The sequence below is a fragment of the Palaemon carinicauda genome, chromosome 1 (genome assembly GCF_036898095.1).
Source record: "Palaemon carinicauda isolate YSFRI2023 chromosome 1, ASM3689809v2, whole genome shotgun sequence".
NCBI lineage: Eukaryota > Metazoa > Arthropoda > Malacostraca > Decapoda > Palaemonidae > Palaemon > Palaemon carinicauda.
In genome coordinates this window covers 107,320,695-107,341,803 of record NC_090725.1, presented here as the reverse complement: position 1 = coordinate 107,341,803, position 21,109 = coordinate 107,320,695, and the positions used below count along the sequence as shown (strand labels likewise).

The window sequence follows — 21,109 nt, the reverse complement described above, 5'->3', positions numbered from 1 at the left end:
CTACTCCCACATAATGAGCCGTATTCCTAAATGTTTGCAGCATTACTCCTACATAATGAGCCGTATTGCCAAATGTTTGCAAAACTACTCCTACATAATGTGTCGTATTGCCAAATGTTTGCAAAACTACTCCTACATAATGTGTCGTATTGCTAAATGTTTGCAAAACTACTCCTACATAATGAACCATATTTCTAAATGGTTGCAACACTACTCCTACATAATGAACCGCATTCTTAAATGTTTGCAACACTACTCCTAGATATTAAGCCGTATTCCTAAATATTTGCAACACTACTCCCACATAATGAGCCGTATTCCTAAATGTTTGCAGCATTACTCCTACATAATGAGCCGTATTGCCAAATGTTTGCAAAACTACTCCTACATAATGTGTCGTATTGCCAAATGTTTGCAAAACTACTCCTACATAATGTGTCGTATTGCTAAATGTTTGCAAAACTACTCCTACATAATGAACCATATTTCTAAATGGTTGCAACACTACTCCTACATAATGAACCGCATTCTTAAATGTTTGCAACACTACTCCTAGATATTAAGCCGTATTCCTAAATATTTGCAACACTACTCCCACATAATGAGCCGTATTCCTAAATGTTTGCAGCATTACTCCTACATAATGAGCCGTATTGCCAAATGTTTGCAAAACTACTCCTACATAATGTGTCGTATTGCTAAATGTTTGCAAAACTACTCCTACATAATGAACCATATTGCTAAATGTTTGCAACACTACTCCTACACAATGAGCTGTATTGCTAAATGTTTGCAAAACTACTCCTACATAATGAGTCGTATTACTAAATGTTTGCCAAACTACTCCTACATAATGAGCCGTATTGCTAAATGTTTGCAAAACTACTCCTACATAATGAGTCGTATTGCTAAATGTTTGCCAAACTACTCCAACATATTGAGTCATATTGCTAAATGTTTGCAAAACTACTCATACTTAATGAGTCTTATTGCTAAATATTTGCCAAACTACTCCTATATAATGAGCCTTATTGCTAAATTTTTAAAAAACTACTCCTACACAATGAGCCGTATTGCTAAATGTTTGCAAAACTACTCCTACATAATGAGTCGTATTGCTAAATGTTTGCCAAACTACTCCAACATATTGAGTCGTATTGCTAAATTTTTGCAAAACTACTCATACTTAATGAGTCGTATTGCTAAATGTTTGCCAAACTACTCCTATATAATGAGCCTTATTGCTAAATGTTTAAAAAACTACTCCTACATAATGAGTCGTATTGCTAAATGTTTACAAAACTACTCATACAGAATGAGTCGTACTGCTAAATGTTTGCCAACTACTCCTACATAATGTGTCGTATTGCTGAATGTTTTCAAAACTACTCCTACATAATAAGTCATATTGCTAAATGTTTGCAAAACTACTCCTACATAATGAGCTGTATTGCTAAATGTTTGCAACACTACTCTTATATAACAAGTCGTATTGCTAAATCTTTGCAAAACTACTGCATAATGAGTCTTATTGCTAAATGTTTGCAAAACTACTCCTACATAATGTGTCCTATTGCTAAATGTTTTCAAAACTACTCCTACATAATGAGTCGTATTGCTAAATGTTTGCAAAACTACTACATAATGAGCGTATTGCTAAATGTTTGCAACACTACTCTTATATAACGAGTCGTAATGCTAAATGTTTGCAAAACTACTGCATAATGAGTCGTATTGCTAAATGTTTGCAAAACTACTCCTACATAATGTGTCGTATTGCTAAATGTATGCAAAACTGCTCCTACATAATGAGCCATATTGCTAAATATTTGCAACACTACTCCTATATAATGCGCTGTATTCTTAAATGTTTGCAACATTACCCTTACACAAAAAGCCGTATTCCTAAATGTTTGCAACAGTACTCCTACATAATTAGCCGTATTGCTAAATGTTTGCAACACTACTCCACCATAATTAGCTGTATTGCTAAATGTTTGCAACACTACTCCTACATAATGAGCCGTATTCTTAAATGTTTGCAACACTACTACATAATGACCATATTCCTAAATATTTGCAACACTACTACTACATAATGAGCCGTATTGCTAAATGTTTGCAACACTACTCCTACATAATGAGCCGTATTGCTAGATGTTTGCAACACTACTCCTACATAATAAGCTGTATTGCTAAATGTTTGCAATACTACTCCTACATAATGAGTCGTGTTCTTAAATGTTTGTAACACTACTCCTACATAATGACCGTATTCCTAAATATTTGCAATACTACTCCCACATAATGAGCTGTATTGCTAAATGTTTGCAACACAACTCCTACATAATGAGCTGTATTCCTAAATGTTGTAAAGCTAAATTATTGCAAGACATAAAAACATAAATGCATGCTATTAGTTTTTCTGTGACGCCACAAAATAGCACGCGAATAAATATTTACACTTCCTTTACTGTGGTAAATAATGCAAGTTTGTAAGCACACCATAATACTGAATATTTGTATTATTAGAATTTAAACCACATATGAGAAGTAGAAGAAAGAGACAAATATCTATGCAATAATACAATGTCCATATAGTCAAACATATACAGTAAACATATGATCAACGTATAGTACTGTCTCTTTTATTACTTCTCTTGTAGTTTATTTATTGCTTTATTTCCTTTCCTCACTGGGCTATGTTTCCATGTGGGAGCCCTTGGTATTATAGCATTCTGCTTTTTTAATTCGGGTTGTAGCTTGGCTAGTAATAATAAGAAGAATAAAGAGAAACAGACAACGGCTCAATATGTCTCATCAGGTAGACATATCTATTTTAGGCTAATAAATCATTATCATCTACTCCTACGCCTTTTGACGCAAAGGGCCTCGGTTAGATTTCGCCAGTCGTCTCTGTCTTGAGCTTTCAATTCAATACTTCTCCATTCATCATCTCCTAATTGGCGTTTTATATTCCTTTGCCAGGTAGGCCTGGGTCTTCCAATTCTTCTAGTGCCTTGTAGAGCCCAGCTGAACGTTCGATGAACTAATCACTCTTGGGAAGTGCGAAGGGCATGCCCAAACCATCTCCATCTACCCCTCATCATGACCTCATCCACATATGGTACTCGAGTAATCTCTCTTATAGTTTAATTTCTAATCCTGTCCAGCCATATATAAATATATATATCCTATACTATGCATTTGAGCCCTGCGTTATCCCTCTGCTATTAATAATTTCCTAGTTTATTCAATTAAAAGTCAACGCTGAATTCAAAAGAAAGAAAAAATTAAACCAAACTAATTTTTACCTCTTTCATAATTTGAAGTGCAAACACATTAACCTAGTTCCACTTTTAATACATAAGGCAAGTATATGTTATGAAATTTAAATAATAGATAGATAGATACACAGGCAGATTGATACATAGATCGAATTGGAAAAACAATACCATTTTATTCAGTAGGATCTACCATTTGACCCATCTCATATATACGCTGTAAAATTAATTAAATGATGAATGATTCCCCGCTAATATTATTTTCCCTGTAGAAGCCCTTGGGCTTATAGCACCCTGCTTTTCCAAATAGGGGTGTAGCTTAGTAATTAATAATAATAATAATAATAATAATAATAATAATAATAATAATAAATGTACGAAATCATATAAATAAAAAAAAAAACATATCTAACACCAATAGAAAATCGTTATTGGAGGTATAATTAGTGGACTATCCCATTGAAATATTAGAAAAATATCTGTCACCTATATAAAAATAATTCTTGAAGGTATAATTCGTGGAATAAATCAGTGCTAAAGAGAAAATAAATATGTCAAATTATTTTTGGTTAAATTCGTAGAATATCTCATTACTAAAGGGGAAACATATATAGCAACTAAATCAAATCATTTTGGTATAATTCGTAGAATATCCCTTTGCAAAAGGTAAAACCTATCAATAAAATTATTTTTGAAGGTATATTTCGTAGAATATCCCATTGCAAAAGGGAAAATATATCTCTCAAATCCTTTTTGAAGGTATAATTCGTAGAATATCCCATTACTAATGGGAAAATATATCTCTCAAATCCTTTTTGAAGGTATAATTCGTAAAATATCCCATTACTAAAGGGAAAATATATCTCTCAAATCCTTTTTGGAGGTATAATTCGTAGAATATCCCATTGCAAAATGAAGAACATATTACTCAAATTCTTTTTGAAGGTATAATTCGTAGAATATCCCATTGCAAAAGGGAAAATATATCTCTCAAATCCTTTTTGAAGGTATAATTCGTAGAATATCCCATTACTACAGAAATATATCTCTCAAATCCTTTTTGAAGGTATAATTCGTAGAATATCCCATTACTAAAGGGAAAATATATCTCTCAAATCCTTTTTGAAGGTATAATTCGTAGAATATCCCATTGCAAAAGGGAAAATATATCTCTTAAATCCTTTTTGAAGGTATAATTCGTAGAATATCCCATTGCAAAAGGGAAAATATATTTCTCAAATCCTTTTTGAAGGTATAATTCGGAGAATATCCCATTGCAAAATGAAGAACATATTACTCAAATTCTTTTTGAAGGTATAATTCGTAGAATATCCCCTTGCAAAAGTAAGGATATATTTCTCAAATCCTTTTTGAAGGTATATCTCGGAGAATATCCCATTGCAAAATGAAGAACATATTACTCAAATCATTTTTGGAGGTATAATTCGTAGAATATCCCATTACAAAAGAAAAAATTATATAATTCATAGTATATCCCATTGCAAAAAGGGGAAAATATATCTCTCAAATCCTTTTTGAAGGTATATTTCGTAGAATATCTAATTACTAAAGGGAAAAAATATCTATCAAATCCTTTTTGAAGGTATAATTCGTAGAATATCCCATTGCAAAAGGGAAAATATTTCTCAAATCCTTTTTGAAGGTATAATTCGAAGAATATCCCATCGAAAAAGGGAGAATATATTACTCAAATTCTTTTTGAAGGTATAATTCGTGGAATATCTCATTGCAAAAGGGAAAATATATCACTCAAATCCTTTTTGAAGGTATAATTCGTAGAATAGCCCATCACAAAAGAAAAAATATATAATTCGTAGTATATCCCATTGCAAAGGGGAAAATATATCTCTTAAATCATTTTTGAAGGTATAATTCGTAGAATATCCCATTACTAAAGGGAAAATATGTCTCTCAAATCCTTTTTGAAGGTATAATTCGTAGAATATCCCATTACTAAATGGAAAATATATCTCTCAAATCCTTTATGATGGTATAACTCGTAGAATATCTCATTACTAAATGGAAAATATATCTCTCAAATCCTTTTTGAAGGTATAATTCGTAGAATATCCCAATGAAAAAGGGAGAACATATTACTCAAATTCTTTTTGAAGGTATAATTCGTAGAATATCCCATTGCAAAAGGGAAAATATATCTCTCAAATCCTTTTTGAAGGTATAACTCGTAGAATAGTCAATTACTAAAGGGATAAAATATCTCTCAAATCCTTTTTGAAGGTATAATTCGTAGAATAGTCAATTACTAAAGGGATAAAATATCTCTCAAATCCTTTTTGAAGGTATAATTCGTAGAATAGTCAATTACTAAAGGGAAAAAATATTTCTCAAATCCTTTTTGAAGGTATAACTCGTAGAATAACCCATCACTAAGGGGAAAATATATCTCTCAAATCCTTTTTGAAGGTATAACTCGTAGAATATCCCATTACTAGAGGGAAAATATATCTCTCAAATCCTTTTCGAAGGTATAATTCGTAGAATATCCCATTACTAAAGGGAAAATATATCTCTCAAATCCTTTTCGAAGGTATAATTCGTAGAATATCCCATTACTAAATGGAAAATATATCTCTCAAATCCTTTTTGAAGGTATAACTCGTAGAATATCCCATTACTAAAGGGAAAAAATTAGTAGAATATTCCATTACTAAAGGGAAAATATATCTCTCAAATACTTTTCAAAGGTATAATTAGTAGAATATTCCATTACTAAAGGGAAAATATATCTCTCAAAACCTTTTTGAAGGTATAATTCGTAGAATATCTCATTGCAAAAGGGAAAATATATCTCTCAAATCCATTTTGGAGGTATATTCGTAGAATATCCCATTACAAAAGAAAAAATATATAATTCGTAGTATATCCCATTGCAAAAACGGGAAAATATATCTCTTAAATCTTTTTTGAAAGTATAATTCGTAGAATATCCCATTACTAAAGGGAAAATATATCTCTCAAAACCTTTTTGAAGGTATAATTCGTAGAATATCCCATTACTAAAGGGAAAATATATCTCTCAAATCCTTTTCGAAGGTATAATTCGTAGAATATCCCATTACTAAATGGAAAATATATCTCTCAAATCCTATTTGAAGGTATAACTCGTAGAATATCCCATTACTAAAGTGAAAAAAATATCTCTCAAATCCTTTTTGAAGGTATAATTCGTAGAATATCTCATTACTAAAGGGAAAATATATCTCTCAAATCCTTTTTGAAGGTATAATTAGTAGAATATTCCTGCACTAAAGGGAAAATATATCTCTCAAATCCTTTTTGAAGGTATAATTAGTAGAATATTCCTGCACTAAAGGGAAAATATATCTCTCAAATCATTTTCGAAGGTATAATTAGTAGAATATTCCATTACTAAAGGGAAAATATATCTCTCAAATCCTTTTCGAAGGTATAATTCGTAGAATATTCCATTACTAAAGGGAAAATATATCTCTCAAATCCTTTTTGAAGGTATAACTCGTAGAATATCCCATTACTAAAGTGAAAAAAATATCTCTCAAATCCTTTTTGAAGGTATAATTCGTAGAATATCTCATTACTATGGGGAAAATATATCTCTCAAATCCTTTTTGAAGGTATAACTCGTAGAATATCCCATTACTAAAGTGAAAAAAATATCTCTCAAATCCTTTTTGAAGGTATAATTCGTAGAATATCTCATTACTAAAGGGAAAATATATCTCTCAAATCCTTTTTGAAGGTATAATTAGTAGAATATTCCTGCACTAAAGGGAAAATATATCTCTCAAATCATTTTCGAAGGTATAATTAGTAGAATATTCCATTACTAAAGGGAAAATATATCTCTCAAATCCTTTTCGAAGGTATAATTCGTAGAATATTCCATTACTAAAGGGAAAATATATCTCTCAAATCCTTTTTGAAGGTATAACTCGTAGAATATCCCAATAGTAAAGTGAAAAAAAAATATCTCTCAAATCCTTTTTGAAGGTATAATTCGTAGAATATCTCATTACTAAAGGGAAAATATATCTCTCAAATCCTTTTTGAAGGTATAACTCGTAGAATATCCCATTACTAAAGTGAAAAAAATATCTCTCAAATCCTTTTTGAAGGTATAATTCGTAGAATATCTCATTACTAAAGGGAAAATATATCTCTCAAATCCTTTTTGAAGGTATAATTAGTAGAATATTCCTTTACTAAAGGGAAAATATATCTCTCAAATCATTTTTGAAGGTATAATTCGTAGAATATCTCATTAATAAAGGAGAAATATATCTCTCAAATCCTTTTTGAAGGTATAATTAGTAGAATATTCCTTTACTAAAGGGAAAATATATCTCTCAAATCCTTTTTAAAGGTATAACTCGTAGAATATCCCATTACTATAGGGAAAATATATCTCTCAAATCCTTTTTGAATGTAGAATTAGTAGAATATTCCATTACTAAAGGGAAAATATATCTCTCAAATCCTTTTTGAAGGTATAATTCGTAAAATATCTCATTACTAAAGGGAAAATATATGTCTCAAATCCTTTTTGAAGGTATAATTCGTAGAATAGTCCATTACTAAAGGAAAAATATATCTCTCAAATCCTTTTTGAAGGTATAACTCGTAGAATATCCCATTACTATAGGGAAAATATATCTCTCAAATCCTTTTTGAAGGTATAATTCGTAGAATATCCCATTACTAAAGGGAAAATATATCTCTCAAATCCTTTTTGAAGGTATAATTCGTAGAATATCTCATTACTAAAGGGAAAATATATCTCTCAAATCCTTTTTGAAAGTATAATTCGTAAAATATTCCATTACTAAAGGGAAAATATATCTCTCAAATCCTTTTTGAAGGTATAATTCGTAGAATATCTCATTACTGAAGGGAAAATATATCTCTCAAATCCTTTTTGAAGGTATAATTCGTAGAATATCCCATTACTAAATGGTAAATATATCTCTCAAATCCTTTTTGAAGGTATAATTCGTAGAATATCTCATTACTAAAGGGAAAATATATCTCTCAAATCCTTTTTGAAGGTATAATTCGTAGAATATCTCATTACTGAAGGGAAAATATATCTCTCAAATCCTTTTCGAAGGTATAATTCGTAGAATATCCCATTACTAAAGGGAAAATATATCTCTCAAATCCTTTTTGAAGGTATAATTCGTAGAATATCTCATTACTAAAGGGAAAATATATCTCTCAAATCCTTTTTGAAGGTATAATTCGTAGAATATCTCATTACTGAAGGGAAAATATATCTCTCAAATCCTTTTTGAAGGTATAATTCGTAGAATATCTCATTACTGAAGGGAAAATATATCTCTCAAATCCTTTTTGAAGGTATAATTCGTAGAATATCTCATTACTGAAGGGAAAATATATCTCTCAAATCCTTTTTGAAGGTATAATTCGTAGAATATCTCATTACTGAAGGGAAAATATATCTCTCAAATCCTTTTTGAAGGTATAATTCGTAGAATATCCCATTACTAAATGGAAAATATATCTCTCAAATCCTTTTTGAAGGTATAACTCGTAGAATATCCCATTACTAAGGGGAAAAAATATCTCTCAAATCCTTTTTGAAGGTATAATTCGTAGAATATCCCATTACTAAAGGGAAAATATATCTCTCAAATTCTTTTTGAAGGTATAATTCGTAGAATATCCCATTACTAAAGGGAAAATATATCTCTCAAATCCTTTTCGAAGGTATAATTCGTAGAATAGTCCATTACTGAATGGATAATATATCTCTCAAATCCTTTTTGAAGGTATAATTCGTAGAATAACTCATTACTAAAGGGAAAATATATCTCTCAAATTCCTTTTGAAGGTATAACTCGTAGAATATCTCAATACTAAAGGGAAAATATATCTCTCAAATCCTTTTTGAAGGTATATTTCGTAGAATATCTCATTACTAAAGGGAAAATATATCTCTCAAATTCCTTTTGAAGGTATAACTCGTAGAATATCTCAATACTAAAGGGAGAATATATGTCTCAAATCCTTTTTGAAGGTATAATTCGTAGAATAACCCATCACTAAGGGGAAAATATATCTCTCAAATCCTTTTTGAAGGTATAACTCGTAGAATATCCCATTACTAAATGGAAAATATATCTCTCAAATCCTTTTTGAAGGTATAACTCGTAGAATATCCCATTACTAAAGGGAAAATATATCTCTCAAATCCTTTTCGAAGGTATAATTCGTAGAATATCCCATTACTAAATGGAAAATATATCTCTCAAATCCTTTTTGAAGGTATAACTCGTAGAATATCTCATTACTAAATGGAACATATATCTCTCAAATCCTTTTTGAAGGTATAACTCGTAGAATATCCCATTACTAAATGGAAAATATATCTCTCAAATCCTTTTTGAAGGTATAACTCGTAGAATATCCCATTACTAAATGGAAAATATATCTCTCAAATCCTTTTTGAAGGTATAATTCGTAGAATATCCCAATGAAAAAGGGAGAACATATTACTCAAATTCTTTTTGAAGGTATAATTCGTAGAATATCCCATTGCAAAAGGGAAAATATATCTCTCAAATCCTTTTTGAAGGTATAACTCGTAGAATAGTCAATTACTAAAGGGATAAAATATCTCTCAAATCCTTTTTGAAGGTATAATTCGTAGAATAGTCAATTACTAAAGGGATAAAATATCTCTCAAATCCTTTTTGAAGGTATAATTCGTAGAATAGTCAATTACTAAAGGGAAAAAATATTTCTCAAATCCTTTTTGAAGGTATAACTCGTAGAATAACCCATCACTAAGGGGAAAATATATCTCTCAAATCCTTTTTGAAGGTATAACTCGTAGAATATCCCATTACTAGAGGGAAAATATATCTCTCAAATCCTTTTCGAAGGTATAATTCGTAGAATATCCCATTACTAAAGGGAAAATATATCTCTCAAATCCTTTTCGAAGGTATAATTCGTAGAATATCCCATTACTAAATGGAAAATATATCTCTCAAATCCTTTTTGAAGGTATAACTCGTAGAATATCCCATTACTAAAGGGAAAAAATTAGTAGAATATTCCATTACTAAAGGGAAAATATATCTCTCAAATACTTTTCAAAGGTATAATTAGTAGAATATTCCATTACTAAAGGGAAAATATATCTCTCAAAACCTTTTTGAAGGTATAATTCGTAGAATATCTCATTGCAAAAGGGAAAATATATCTCTCAAATCCATTTTGGAGGTATATTCGTAGAATATCCCATTACAAAAGAAAAAATATATAATTCGTAGTATATCCCATTGCAAAAAGGGGAAAATATATCTCTTAAATATTTTTTGAAAGTATATTTCGTAGAATATCCCATTACTAAAGGGAAAATATATCTCTCAAATCCTTTTCGAAGGTATAATTCGTAGAATATCCCATTACTAAATGGAAAATATATCTCTCAAATCCTATTTGAAGGTATAACTCGTAGAATATCCCATTACTAAAGTGAAAAAAATATCTCTCAAATCCTTTTTGAAGGTATAATTCGTAGAATATCTCATTACTAAAGGGAAAATATATCTCTCAAATCCTTTTTGAAGGTATAATTAGTAGAATATTCCTGCACTAAAGGGAAAATATATCTCTCAAATCCTTTTTGAAGGTATAATTAGTAGAATATTCCTGCACTAAAGGGAAAATATATCTCTCAAATCATTTTCGAAGGTATAATTAGTAGAATATTCCATTACTAAAGGGAAAATATATCTCTCAAATCCTTTTCGAAGGTATAATTCGTAGAATATTCCATTACTAAAGGGAAAATATATCTCTCAAATCCTTTTTGAAGGTATAACTCGTAGAATATCCCATTACTAAAGTGAAAAAAATATCTCTCAAATCCTTTTTGAAGGTATAATTCGTAGAATATCTCATTACTATGGGGAAAATATATCTCTCAAATCCTTTTTGAAGGTATAACTCGTAGAATATCCCATTACTAAAGTGAAAAAAATATCTCTCAAATCCTTTTTGAAGGTATAATTCGTAGAATATCTCATTACTAAAGGGAAAATATATCTCTCAAATCCTTTTTGAAAGTATAATTAGTAGAATATTCCTGCACTAAAGGGAAAATATATCTCTCAAATCATTTTCGAAGGTATAATTAGTAGAATATTCCATTACTAAAGGGAAAATATATCTCTCAAATCCTTTTCGAAGGTATAATTCGTAGAATATTCCATTACTAAAGGGAAAATATATCTCTCAAATCCTTTTTGAAGGTATAACTCGTAGAATATCCCAATAGTAAAGTGAAAAAAAAATATCTCTCAAATCCTTTTTGAAGGTATAATTCGTAGAATATCTCATTACTAAAGGGAAAATATATCTCTCAAATCCTTTTTGAAGGTATAACTCGTAGAATATCCCATTACTAAAGTGAAAAAAATATCTCTCAAATCCTTTTTGAAGGTATAATTCGTAGAATATCTCATTACTAAAGGGAAAATATATCTCTCAAATCCTTTTTGAAGGTATAATTCGTAGAATATCCCATTGCAAAAGGGAAAATATATCTCTCAAATCCTTTTTAAAGGTATAACTCGTAGAATATCCCATTACTATAGGGAAAATATATCTCTCAAATCCTTTTTGAATGTAGAATTAGTAGAATATTCCATTACTAAAGGGAAAATATATCTCTCAAATCCTTTTTGAAGGTATAATTCGTAAAATATCTCATTACTAAAGGGAAAATATATGTCTCAAATCCTTTTTGAAGGTATAATTCGTAGAATAGTCCATTACTAAAGGAAAAATATATCTCTCAAATCCTTTTTGAAGGTATAACTCGTAGAATATCCCATTACTATAGGGAAAATATATCTCTCAAATCCTTTTTGAAGGTATAATTCGTAGAATATCCCATTACTAAAGGGAAAATATATCTCTCAAATCCTTTTTGAAGGTATAATTCGTAGAATATCTCATTACTAAAGGGAAAATATATCTCTCAAATCCTTTTTGAAAGTATAATTCGTAAAATATTCCATTACTAAAGGGAAAATATATCTCTCAAATCCTTTTTGAAGGTATAATTCGTAGAATATCTCATTACTGAAGGGAAAATATATCTCTCAAATCCTTTTTGAAGGTATAATTCGTAGAATATCCCATTACTAAATGGTAAATATATCTCTCAAATCCTTTTTGAAGGTATAATTCGTAGAATATCTCATTACTAAAGGGAAAATATATCTCTCAAATCCTTTTTGAAGGTATAATTCGTAGAATATCTCATTACTGAAGGGAAAATATATCTCTCAAATCCTTTTCGAAGGTATAATTCGTAGAATATCCCATTACTAAAGGGAAAATATATCTCTCAAATCCTTTTTGAAGGTATAATTCGTAGAATATCTCATTACTAAAGGGAAAATATATCTCTCAAATCCTTTTTGAAGGTATAATTCGTAGAATATCTCATTACTGAAGGGAAAATATATCTCTCAAATCCTTTTTGAAGGTATAATTCGTAGAATATCTCATTACTGAAGGGAAAATATATCTCTCAAATCCTTTTCGAAGGTATAATTCGTAGAATATCCCATTACTAAAGGGAAAATATATCTCTCAAATCCTTTTTGAAGGTATAATTCGTAGAATATCTCATTACTAAACGGAAAATATATCTCTCAAATCCTTTTTGAAGGTATAATTCGTAGAATATCTCATTACTGAAGGGAAAATATATCTCTCAAATCCTTTTTGAAGGTATAATTCGTAGAATATCCCATTACTAAAGGGAAAATATATCTCTCAAATCCTTTTTGAAGGTATAATTCGTAGAATATCCCATTACTAAAGGGAAAATATATCTCTCAAATCCTTTTTGAAGGTATAATTCGTAGAATATCTCATTACTGAAGGGAAAATATATCTCTCAAATCCTTTTTGAAGGTATAATTCGTAAAATATCCCATTACTAAAGGGAAAATATATCTCTCAAATCCTTTTTGAAGGTATAATTCGTAGAATATCTCATTACTGAAGGGAAAATATATCTCTCAAATCCTTTTTGAAGGTATAATTCGTAGAATATCTCATTACTGAAGGGAAAATATATCTCTCAAATCCTTTTTGAAGGTATAATTCGTAGAATATCTCATTACTGAAGGGAAAATATATCTCTCAAATCCTTTTTGAAGGTATAATTCGTAGAATATCCCATTACTAAATGGAAAATATATCTCTCAAATCCTTTTTGAAGGTATAACTCGTAGAATATCCCATTACTAAAGGGAAAAAAATATCTCTCAAATCCTTTTTGAAGGTATAATTCGTAGAATATCCCATTACTAAAGGGAAAATATATCTCTCAAATTCTTTTTGAAGGTATAATTCGTAGAATATCCCATTGCAAAAGGGAAAATATATCTCTCAAATCCTTTTCGAAGGTATAATTCGTAGAATAGTCCATTACTGAATGGATAATATATCTCTCAAATCCTTTTTGAAGGTATAATTCGTAGAATAACTCATTACTAAAGGGAAAATATATCTCTCAAATTCCTTTTGAAGGTATAACTCGTAGAATATCTCAATACTAAAGGGAAAATATATCTCTCAAATCCTTTTTGAAGGTATAATTCGTAGAATATCTCATTACTAAAGGGAAAATATATCTCTCAAATTCCTTTTGAAGGTATAACTCGTAGAATATCTCAATACTAAAGGGAAAATATATCTCTCAAATCCTTTTTGAAGGTATAATTCGTAGAATAACCCATCACTAAGGGGAAAATATATCTCTCAAATCCTTTTCGAAGGTATAACTCGTAGAATATCCCATTACTATAGGGAAAATATATCTCTCAAATCCTTCTTAAAGGTATAATTAGTAGAATATTCCATTACTAAAGTGAGAAAAATATCTCTCAAATCCTTTTTGAAGGTATAACTCGTAGAATATCCCATTACTATAGGGAAAATATATCTCTCAAATCCTTCTTAAAGGTATAATTAGTAGAATATTCCATTACTAAAGTGAGAAAAATATCTCTCAAATCCTTCTTAAAGGTATAATTCGTAGAATATCCCATTGCTAAAGCGAAACCTGATTGCCAGGATGTGTTCACTCAACCGTACGGAAACTGTCATCATATATTATTCAGGGAAACTCCCTACAACAGTACACTGATTTATCTCACTTGTATAAACAAACCATTAGTGATTCAAGATCTCGTTACAATAACAGTGTCTGGTTGTCGCACACAATATGAAATTTGTGTATATATATGATAGAATATTTATGTATATCCATATATATATATATATATATATATATATATATATATATATATATTTATACATATACATATATATATATATATGAAATATAAATATATATTATATATATATATATATACACATATATACACACATGTATATGTATATATATATATATATATATATATATATATATATGTATATATACATCTATATAATATATATGCATAATATAAATATATATATATACACATTTATATTTATGTTTCCAAAGTTTCATATTACTCCAAAACGCATTTGACATCACTCTTACTCTCTCTAAACTTGATGCATCAATACAGTTGATATCATCCTTCAAAAATTAAAACTTTATAATTAGCCCAGTGATTTCAATACTCTAAACTATATTCAGCAACTTGGTACCTCAAAAAAAAAAAAAAAAAAAAAAAAAAAAAAAAAAAAAAAAAAAAAAAAAAAAACTTCCAATATCTCAAACAACTATATTCTGCTATTGAGTATCTGAAAGAAAGCCTTTATTTTCCAAAGAAAGCAAACGCCTTTTTATAACCCAGATTATCACTGGAATCGACAAGAGAAATTTCCTATATCCAAATTGAATTTGGATTTCAAGATGTTATAATGATTATTATCCATCATTTGGTTACAGATCTTTCATATGTTTTATTCACTGCTTAAATATGGTTTATTTGCTATTTCCTTTCCTCACTGGGCTACTTTCCCAGTTGGAGCCCTTGGGCTTGTAGCATTCTGTTTAGCTTGGCTAAACATCATCATCATAATAATAATAATAATAATAATAATAATAATAATAATAATAATAGTAATTATAATAATAATCTCTCTCTCTCTCTCTCTCTCTCTCTCTCTCTCTCTCTCTCTCTCTCTCTCTCTCTCTCTCTCTCTCTCTCTCTCTATATATATATATATATATATATATATACATATACATATATATATTATATATATATATATATATATATATATATATATATATATATATAATGTATGTATGTATGTATGAAAGATGGGATATTTTAATGTTGTTACTGTTCTTAAAATATTTCATTTTAATTGTTCAGTAGTTCTCCTGTAGTTTGTTTATTCCCTTATTCCCATTCTCTATTTTTCCCTGTTGGCCCCGTTGGGTTTATAGCATCCTACTTTTCCTACTAGGTTTGTAGCTTAGCTAATAATAATAATAATAATAATAATAATAATAATAATAATAATAATAACAATAATAATAATAATAATAATAATAATAATAATAATAATAATAATAATAACAATAATAATAATAATAATAATAATAATATTAATAAAATAATAATATTAATAATAATAATAATAATAATAATAATAATAATAATAATAATAGAGAAGCATACATTGTACTTTAAAAATTGAGTATTGCAAAACATTTAACAAATTACAAAACTGATTTCATAATAACTCCCATCACTTCAACAATAATTTTCATTTCTAAATTCAAAGTTTTTAGCAACATTTCTATTTACATATTCGTAATATAATGAATTACTTCAAAAAAAAAATCGTTAGTATAGGTCATTCTTAATATTTCCATTAACCAGTTTATATTAATAGTTTGTACATACAATTATATTTTGGTATTTAAGGGTTCCATTAAGAGTGGGAAATTACCATGCAAATCGATACATTTTAACAGTATAGGAAAGTTACACATATAATTTTTAGTGGACGTTTTTAATATATATATATATATATATATATATATATATATATATATATATATATATATATATATATACACACACACTAAAAATATGTTTGTATATATACATAAAATATATATGAACACACACACACACATATATATATATATGTATATATATATATATATATATATTTATATATATACATATATATAAATATATATATATATATATATATCATCATCATCATTATCATCATTATCATCATCTCTTACGCCTATTGACGCAAAAGGTTTCATATATATATATATATATATATATATATATATATATATATACATATATAATTTATATATATATATATATATATATATATATATATATATTGCATAACTGTGCATTTCAAAATCATACTTGTATTCATTCCTTTATGTGTTTTTATGTATTCTTCAAATGTATATATACTTCTATATACGGGTAAAGGTAATTCAAGAAATCATATTTATATGCAGGTATTGTACTGTTTATATATGATATAAATGACCATCTTTATACATATACTGTCTTGAATTGCTTGTGTATAAGTATGTGTGCATGTATGTTTATGTGTTTATTATCTTGCATTTTACTTAGAAACCTAAAAAATAAGATTTCCAACGAATGTGTTCACTGATTTGAAAATGTTTTCTTAATAGTTTTTGTAATTTTAATAATAATAATAATGATGATAATAAAAATAATAAAAATAACAATAATAATAATAACAATACTACTACTACTACTACTACTACTACTACTACTACTACTACTACGACTAATAATAATAATAATAATAATTGCAAAAATCACAAGAGAATAAATGAATAATTCTATCACAATACGGAGTGTCAACAAGATTAATCATTTGACATATTACGTGCCCCCTCCGCTGAATAACTTGATGTATTCACTGAATAACGTGATGTATTCACTCCCATGATTTCCAAAATTTGCAGAATATCTACAAAATTATATAATAAAATCAGTACCATCCTGTTCGTAATACTAGATATGCAGTTAATTCTAATAGTCATGCCTTCTCTTGTCTAGCATGCGGCTCAATACTGCACAGTAGTCTAGAAGTTTTATTCCAGCTGTGATCAAGTTGTGAAATGATCATTATCAGGTAGTTGAATCGGTGGATTTTCAGAAGTTCTAACTTACAGCGAATGTTTATATGTTGAACGAGCTGACATAAGTCTGTTTTTTTATGATTTATATACGAAAGATCTATTTTGATATTTTTACTGTTCTTAAAATACTTTATTTTAATAGTTCATTTCTTCTTTTATAGTTTATTCATTTCCTTTCGTCACTGGGCTATTTTATCCCTCTGGAGCCCACGGGCTTATAGCATCCTACTTTACCAACTAGGGTTGTAGCTTAACTAATAATAATAATAATAACAATAACTTTCTGTTTGTTGGGCCAAAGTATTTCTTTTCAGTCAAGAACCAATCAAAACTGTCAAAACACTTTAGTAAGATTTTTTTTACCCACAAATTTGTGGTAAATAAAACAAACTCTTCGGGGCTGTAAAAAATCGGTCGTTTTCGGTGGAATATTTTTCACAAGAAAAAAAGATTGTCTAATAGAAATAAATATTCTAATAGAAAAAAAAATATCGGATTCCCCATATCAAAAACTTCAGTAAGATATTCCACCCGAAATTGCACTGAAATAATTAGTGGTGAGTAAAACATTTTCTTTTTTAACTTCAAATTTCACTCTTTTTCTATGCAATACTTTCACAAGAAACCAAATTGTTTAATAAAAAATAAAAAATAAATATCACAGCTTCCCAGGAATTAAATACAGTAAGAGTCATTTTCAGGAGCGAAATAAGAAGCACTGGTATTAAGCATATGCTAATGACAAAATAATTTTGTCTCTTGATACGAGAATAGAAAGAAGACACACACAGTCTTAAATTAAATGGAGACTAATTTTCAAGAGTAAAGAAGGAAACACTATAAATAAGCATATGCCTATGAAAAAAATAGTTTTGTTTCTTGAAACAAGAGAATAGAAAAGAGACTCAAACTGCCCTAAATAAGAAAAAAAAACACACTTCCCTAAATTAAATACAGAAACAGTAATTTTCAGGAGTATAAGAGGAAGCACTGCAATAGGCATATGCCTATAACAAAATAATTTTCTCTCTTGAAAATGGAATACAGAAACTTCGATAGAAATCACACAAACACACACACTATCCAACTATCTAAAACAGTTCACTGACCTTTCTCACTATCCAAAACTATCCAAAACAGTTCACTGAACTTTCTCACTATCCAAAACTATTCAAAACAGTTCACTGATCTGTCTCACTATCCAAAACTATTCAAAACAGTTCACTGACCTTTCTTACTATCCAAAACTATCCAAAACAGTTCACTGAACTTTCTCACTATCCAAAACTATTCAAAAAAGTTCACTGATCTGTCTCACTATTAAAAACTATTCAATAAAGTTCACTGACCTTTCTCACTATCCAAAACTATTCAAAACAGTTCACTGACCTTTCTCACTATCCAAAACAATTCAAAACAGTTCACTGATCTATCTCACTATCCAAAACAGTTCACGGATCTATCTCACTATCCAAAACTATCCAAACCAGTTCACTGACCTTTCTCAATATCCAAAACAGTTCACTGACTGTTCTCACTATCCAAAACTATTCAAAACAGTTCACTGACCTCTCTCACTATCCAAAACAGTTCACTGACATTTCTCACTATCCAAAACTTTCCAAAATAGTTCACAAACCTTTCTCAATATCCAAAACAATTCACTGACCTTTCTCACTAACCAAAACTATCCAAAACATTTCACTGACCCCTCTCCCTATCCAAAACAGTTTACTGACCTTTCTCACTATCCAAAACAGTTCACTGACCTTTCTCCCTATCCAAACTATCCAAAACAGTTCACTGATCTTTCTCACTATCCAAAACTATTCAAAAACTGTTCACTAACCTTTCTCTCTCCTGGTGCGAGCAGCCCGGCCACCATGATGGTGTCCATGGTGAGTGGCGGAGTGGTGGTGTCCTTCGTGGTGGCCCTGGTGATGGTGGACGTCGTGATGGTGGTTCTTAGTCCCCGCGTGGTATGCAAGGGCGTCCTGGGTCATGTGCCCCACCGCTAAGATCAGGAACAGGGCATGGACGAGTGCGTGGTGGTGCGTTGGAGGCTTCATGGCGCCCTTCTCAGTTCACTTTCTATCAAGGGCGGCGCCTTTGTGTGGCCTTTGCACAGCCTCTTCCTAAGCTCCTGACGAAGGCCGGGGCTGGTGGATAGTGGTCACGCAGGCACCTGGGGGAGATGGCTTGCACTCGGAGAAGAGCTGTTCATGCTACGACTCTGCCACTGACTCTGAAGGGGAACGCCTGGGGGATCTGGAGAGGTTATAGGGGGATGAGAGGGGGCAAAGGGGGAGGGGGAAAGTAGGGGGTTCCAGGGAGAGAGAGAGGGAGAGAAAAAAACCGGGGGCAGGGAGTAGCAGGAGGTTCGACAGACGAATATAGACGACGACGGCGCTGAAGGCGACGATGACGGTATCACACTCACTAGCAATTTCACCCGAATAAAACAGCGACGTCTTCTGAAGGGGGAGGGAGGGGGATGGATGCTACTATTGCGACGGGGACGTCTGACGTCTGACGTCGACAATACCGAACGATAGAAACGTTTGAAAAAACGTTTCGAATAAGAGAGGAAAGAGAGGGGTGTTTTGTTTACAAGCCTTAGCGTGAGGAGGAGGAGGAGGATAATTCTTCTTCTTCTTCTTCTTCTCTCCTTCTCTCTCTCGGACGACGCATGGGGAAAACCGGGACAAACGACACGCACAAAGCACCGCCAACCACGGCTGCCGACACTCAACTAAAGCCTAGAGTTTGAAGGAGAGGAGAGAGAGGGGAAAAAGAGAGGAGGAGCAGGAGCAGGAGGAGGAGGGAAAGAGGGAGATGCCGACTGGAAGGGAGAGAAAGATAGAGAGAGAGAGAGAGAGGGGGAAAGAGAGAGAAAGACATCAGAGGCTGCGATACACGTGTTAGGGGAAAACAGTGCTCTCGCTTTTCTAATTCTCTCTCTCTCTCTCTCTCTCTCTCTCTCTCTCTCTCTTACTATTTATCTTCCCTATTATGTATGTCTCACTATCTATCTATCATCCCTATTATGTATATCTCTCTCTCTATCTATCTATCTATCTATTATTTATTTCGCACTATCTAAATTATCTATCCCCTCTCTCTCTCTCTCTCTCTCTCTCTCTCTCTCTCTCTCTCTCTCTCTCTCTCTCTCTCTCTCTCTCTATTTATCATCTCTTATTATATAGCTCTCTCTCTCTCTCTCTCTCTCTCTCTCTCTCTCTCTCTCTCTCTCTCTCTCTCTCTCTCTCTATCATCTCTTATTATATAGCTCTCTCTCTCTTATTATATAGCTCTCTCTCTCTCTCTCTCTCTCTCTCTCTCTCTCTCTCTCTCTCTCTCTCTCTCTCTCTCTCTCTCTCTCTCTCTCTCTCTATCATCTCTTATTATATAGCTCTCTCTCTCTCTCTCTCTCTCTCTCTCTCTCTCTCTCTCTCTCTCTCTCTCTCTCTCTCTCTCTCTCTCTCATCTATTCTTTTAAATTAATATCAACCAGTCCAGGAATGTCTCTCTCTAAGGAAAGGAACAATCATACGGTAAAAAATATTATATATAAACCAGATGGTAATAAACTGATATGAATTTGTATAGATGAAAAAATAAAACACAA

The 21,109-nt window shown here is 30.6% G+C and overlaps 1 protein-coding gene across 6 annotated transcripts in view; it reads right to left on the bottom strand.

Annotated features, from left to right (window-relative positions):
- Positions 1 to 20,221, bottom strand: part of LOC137650790 (uncharacterized) — a 1,003,893-nt gene extending 983,672 nt beyond the window's left edge. For all 6 annotated transcript variants that reach the window (XM_068383946.1, XM_068383952.1, XM_068383967.1 and 3 more), the window contains exon 1: positions 19,331 to 20,221. In XM_068383946.1, the coding sequence (XP_068240047.1) occupies positions 19,331 to 19,550 (220 nt within the window). In that variant the 5' untranslated portion in view covers positions 19,551 to 20,221. The remainder of the gene's footprint in view (positions 1 to 19,330) is intronic.
- Between the last annotated feature and the right edge of the window lie 888 nt (positions 20,222 to 21,109).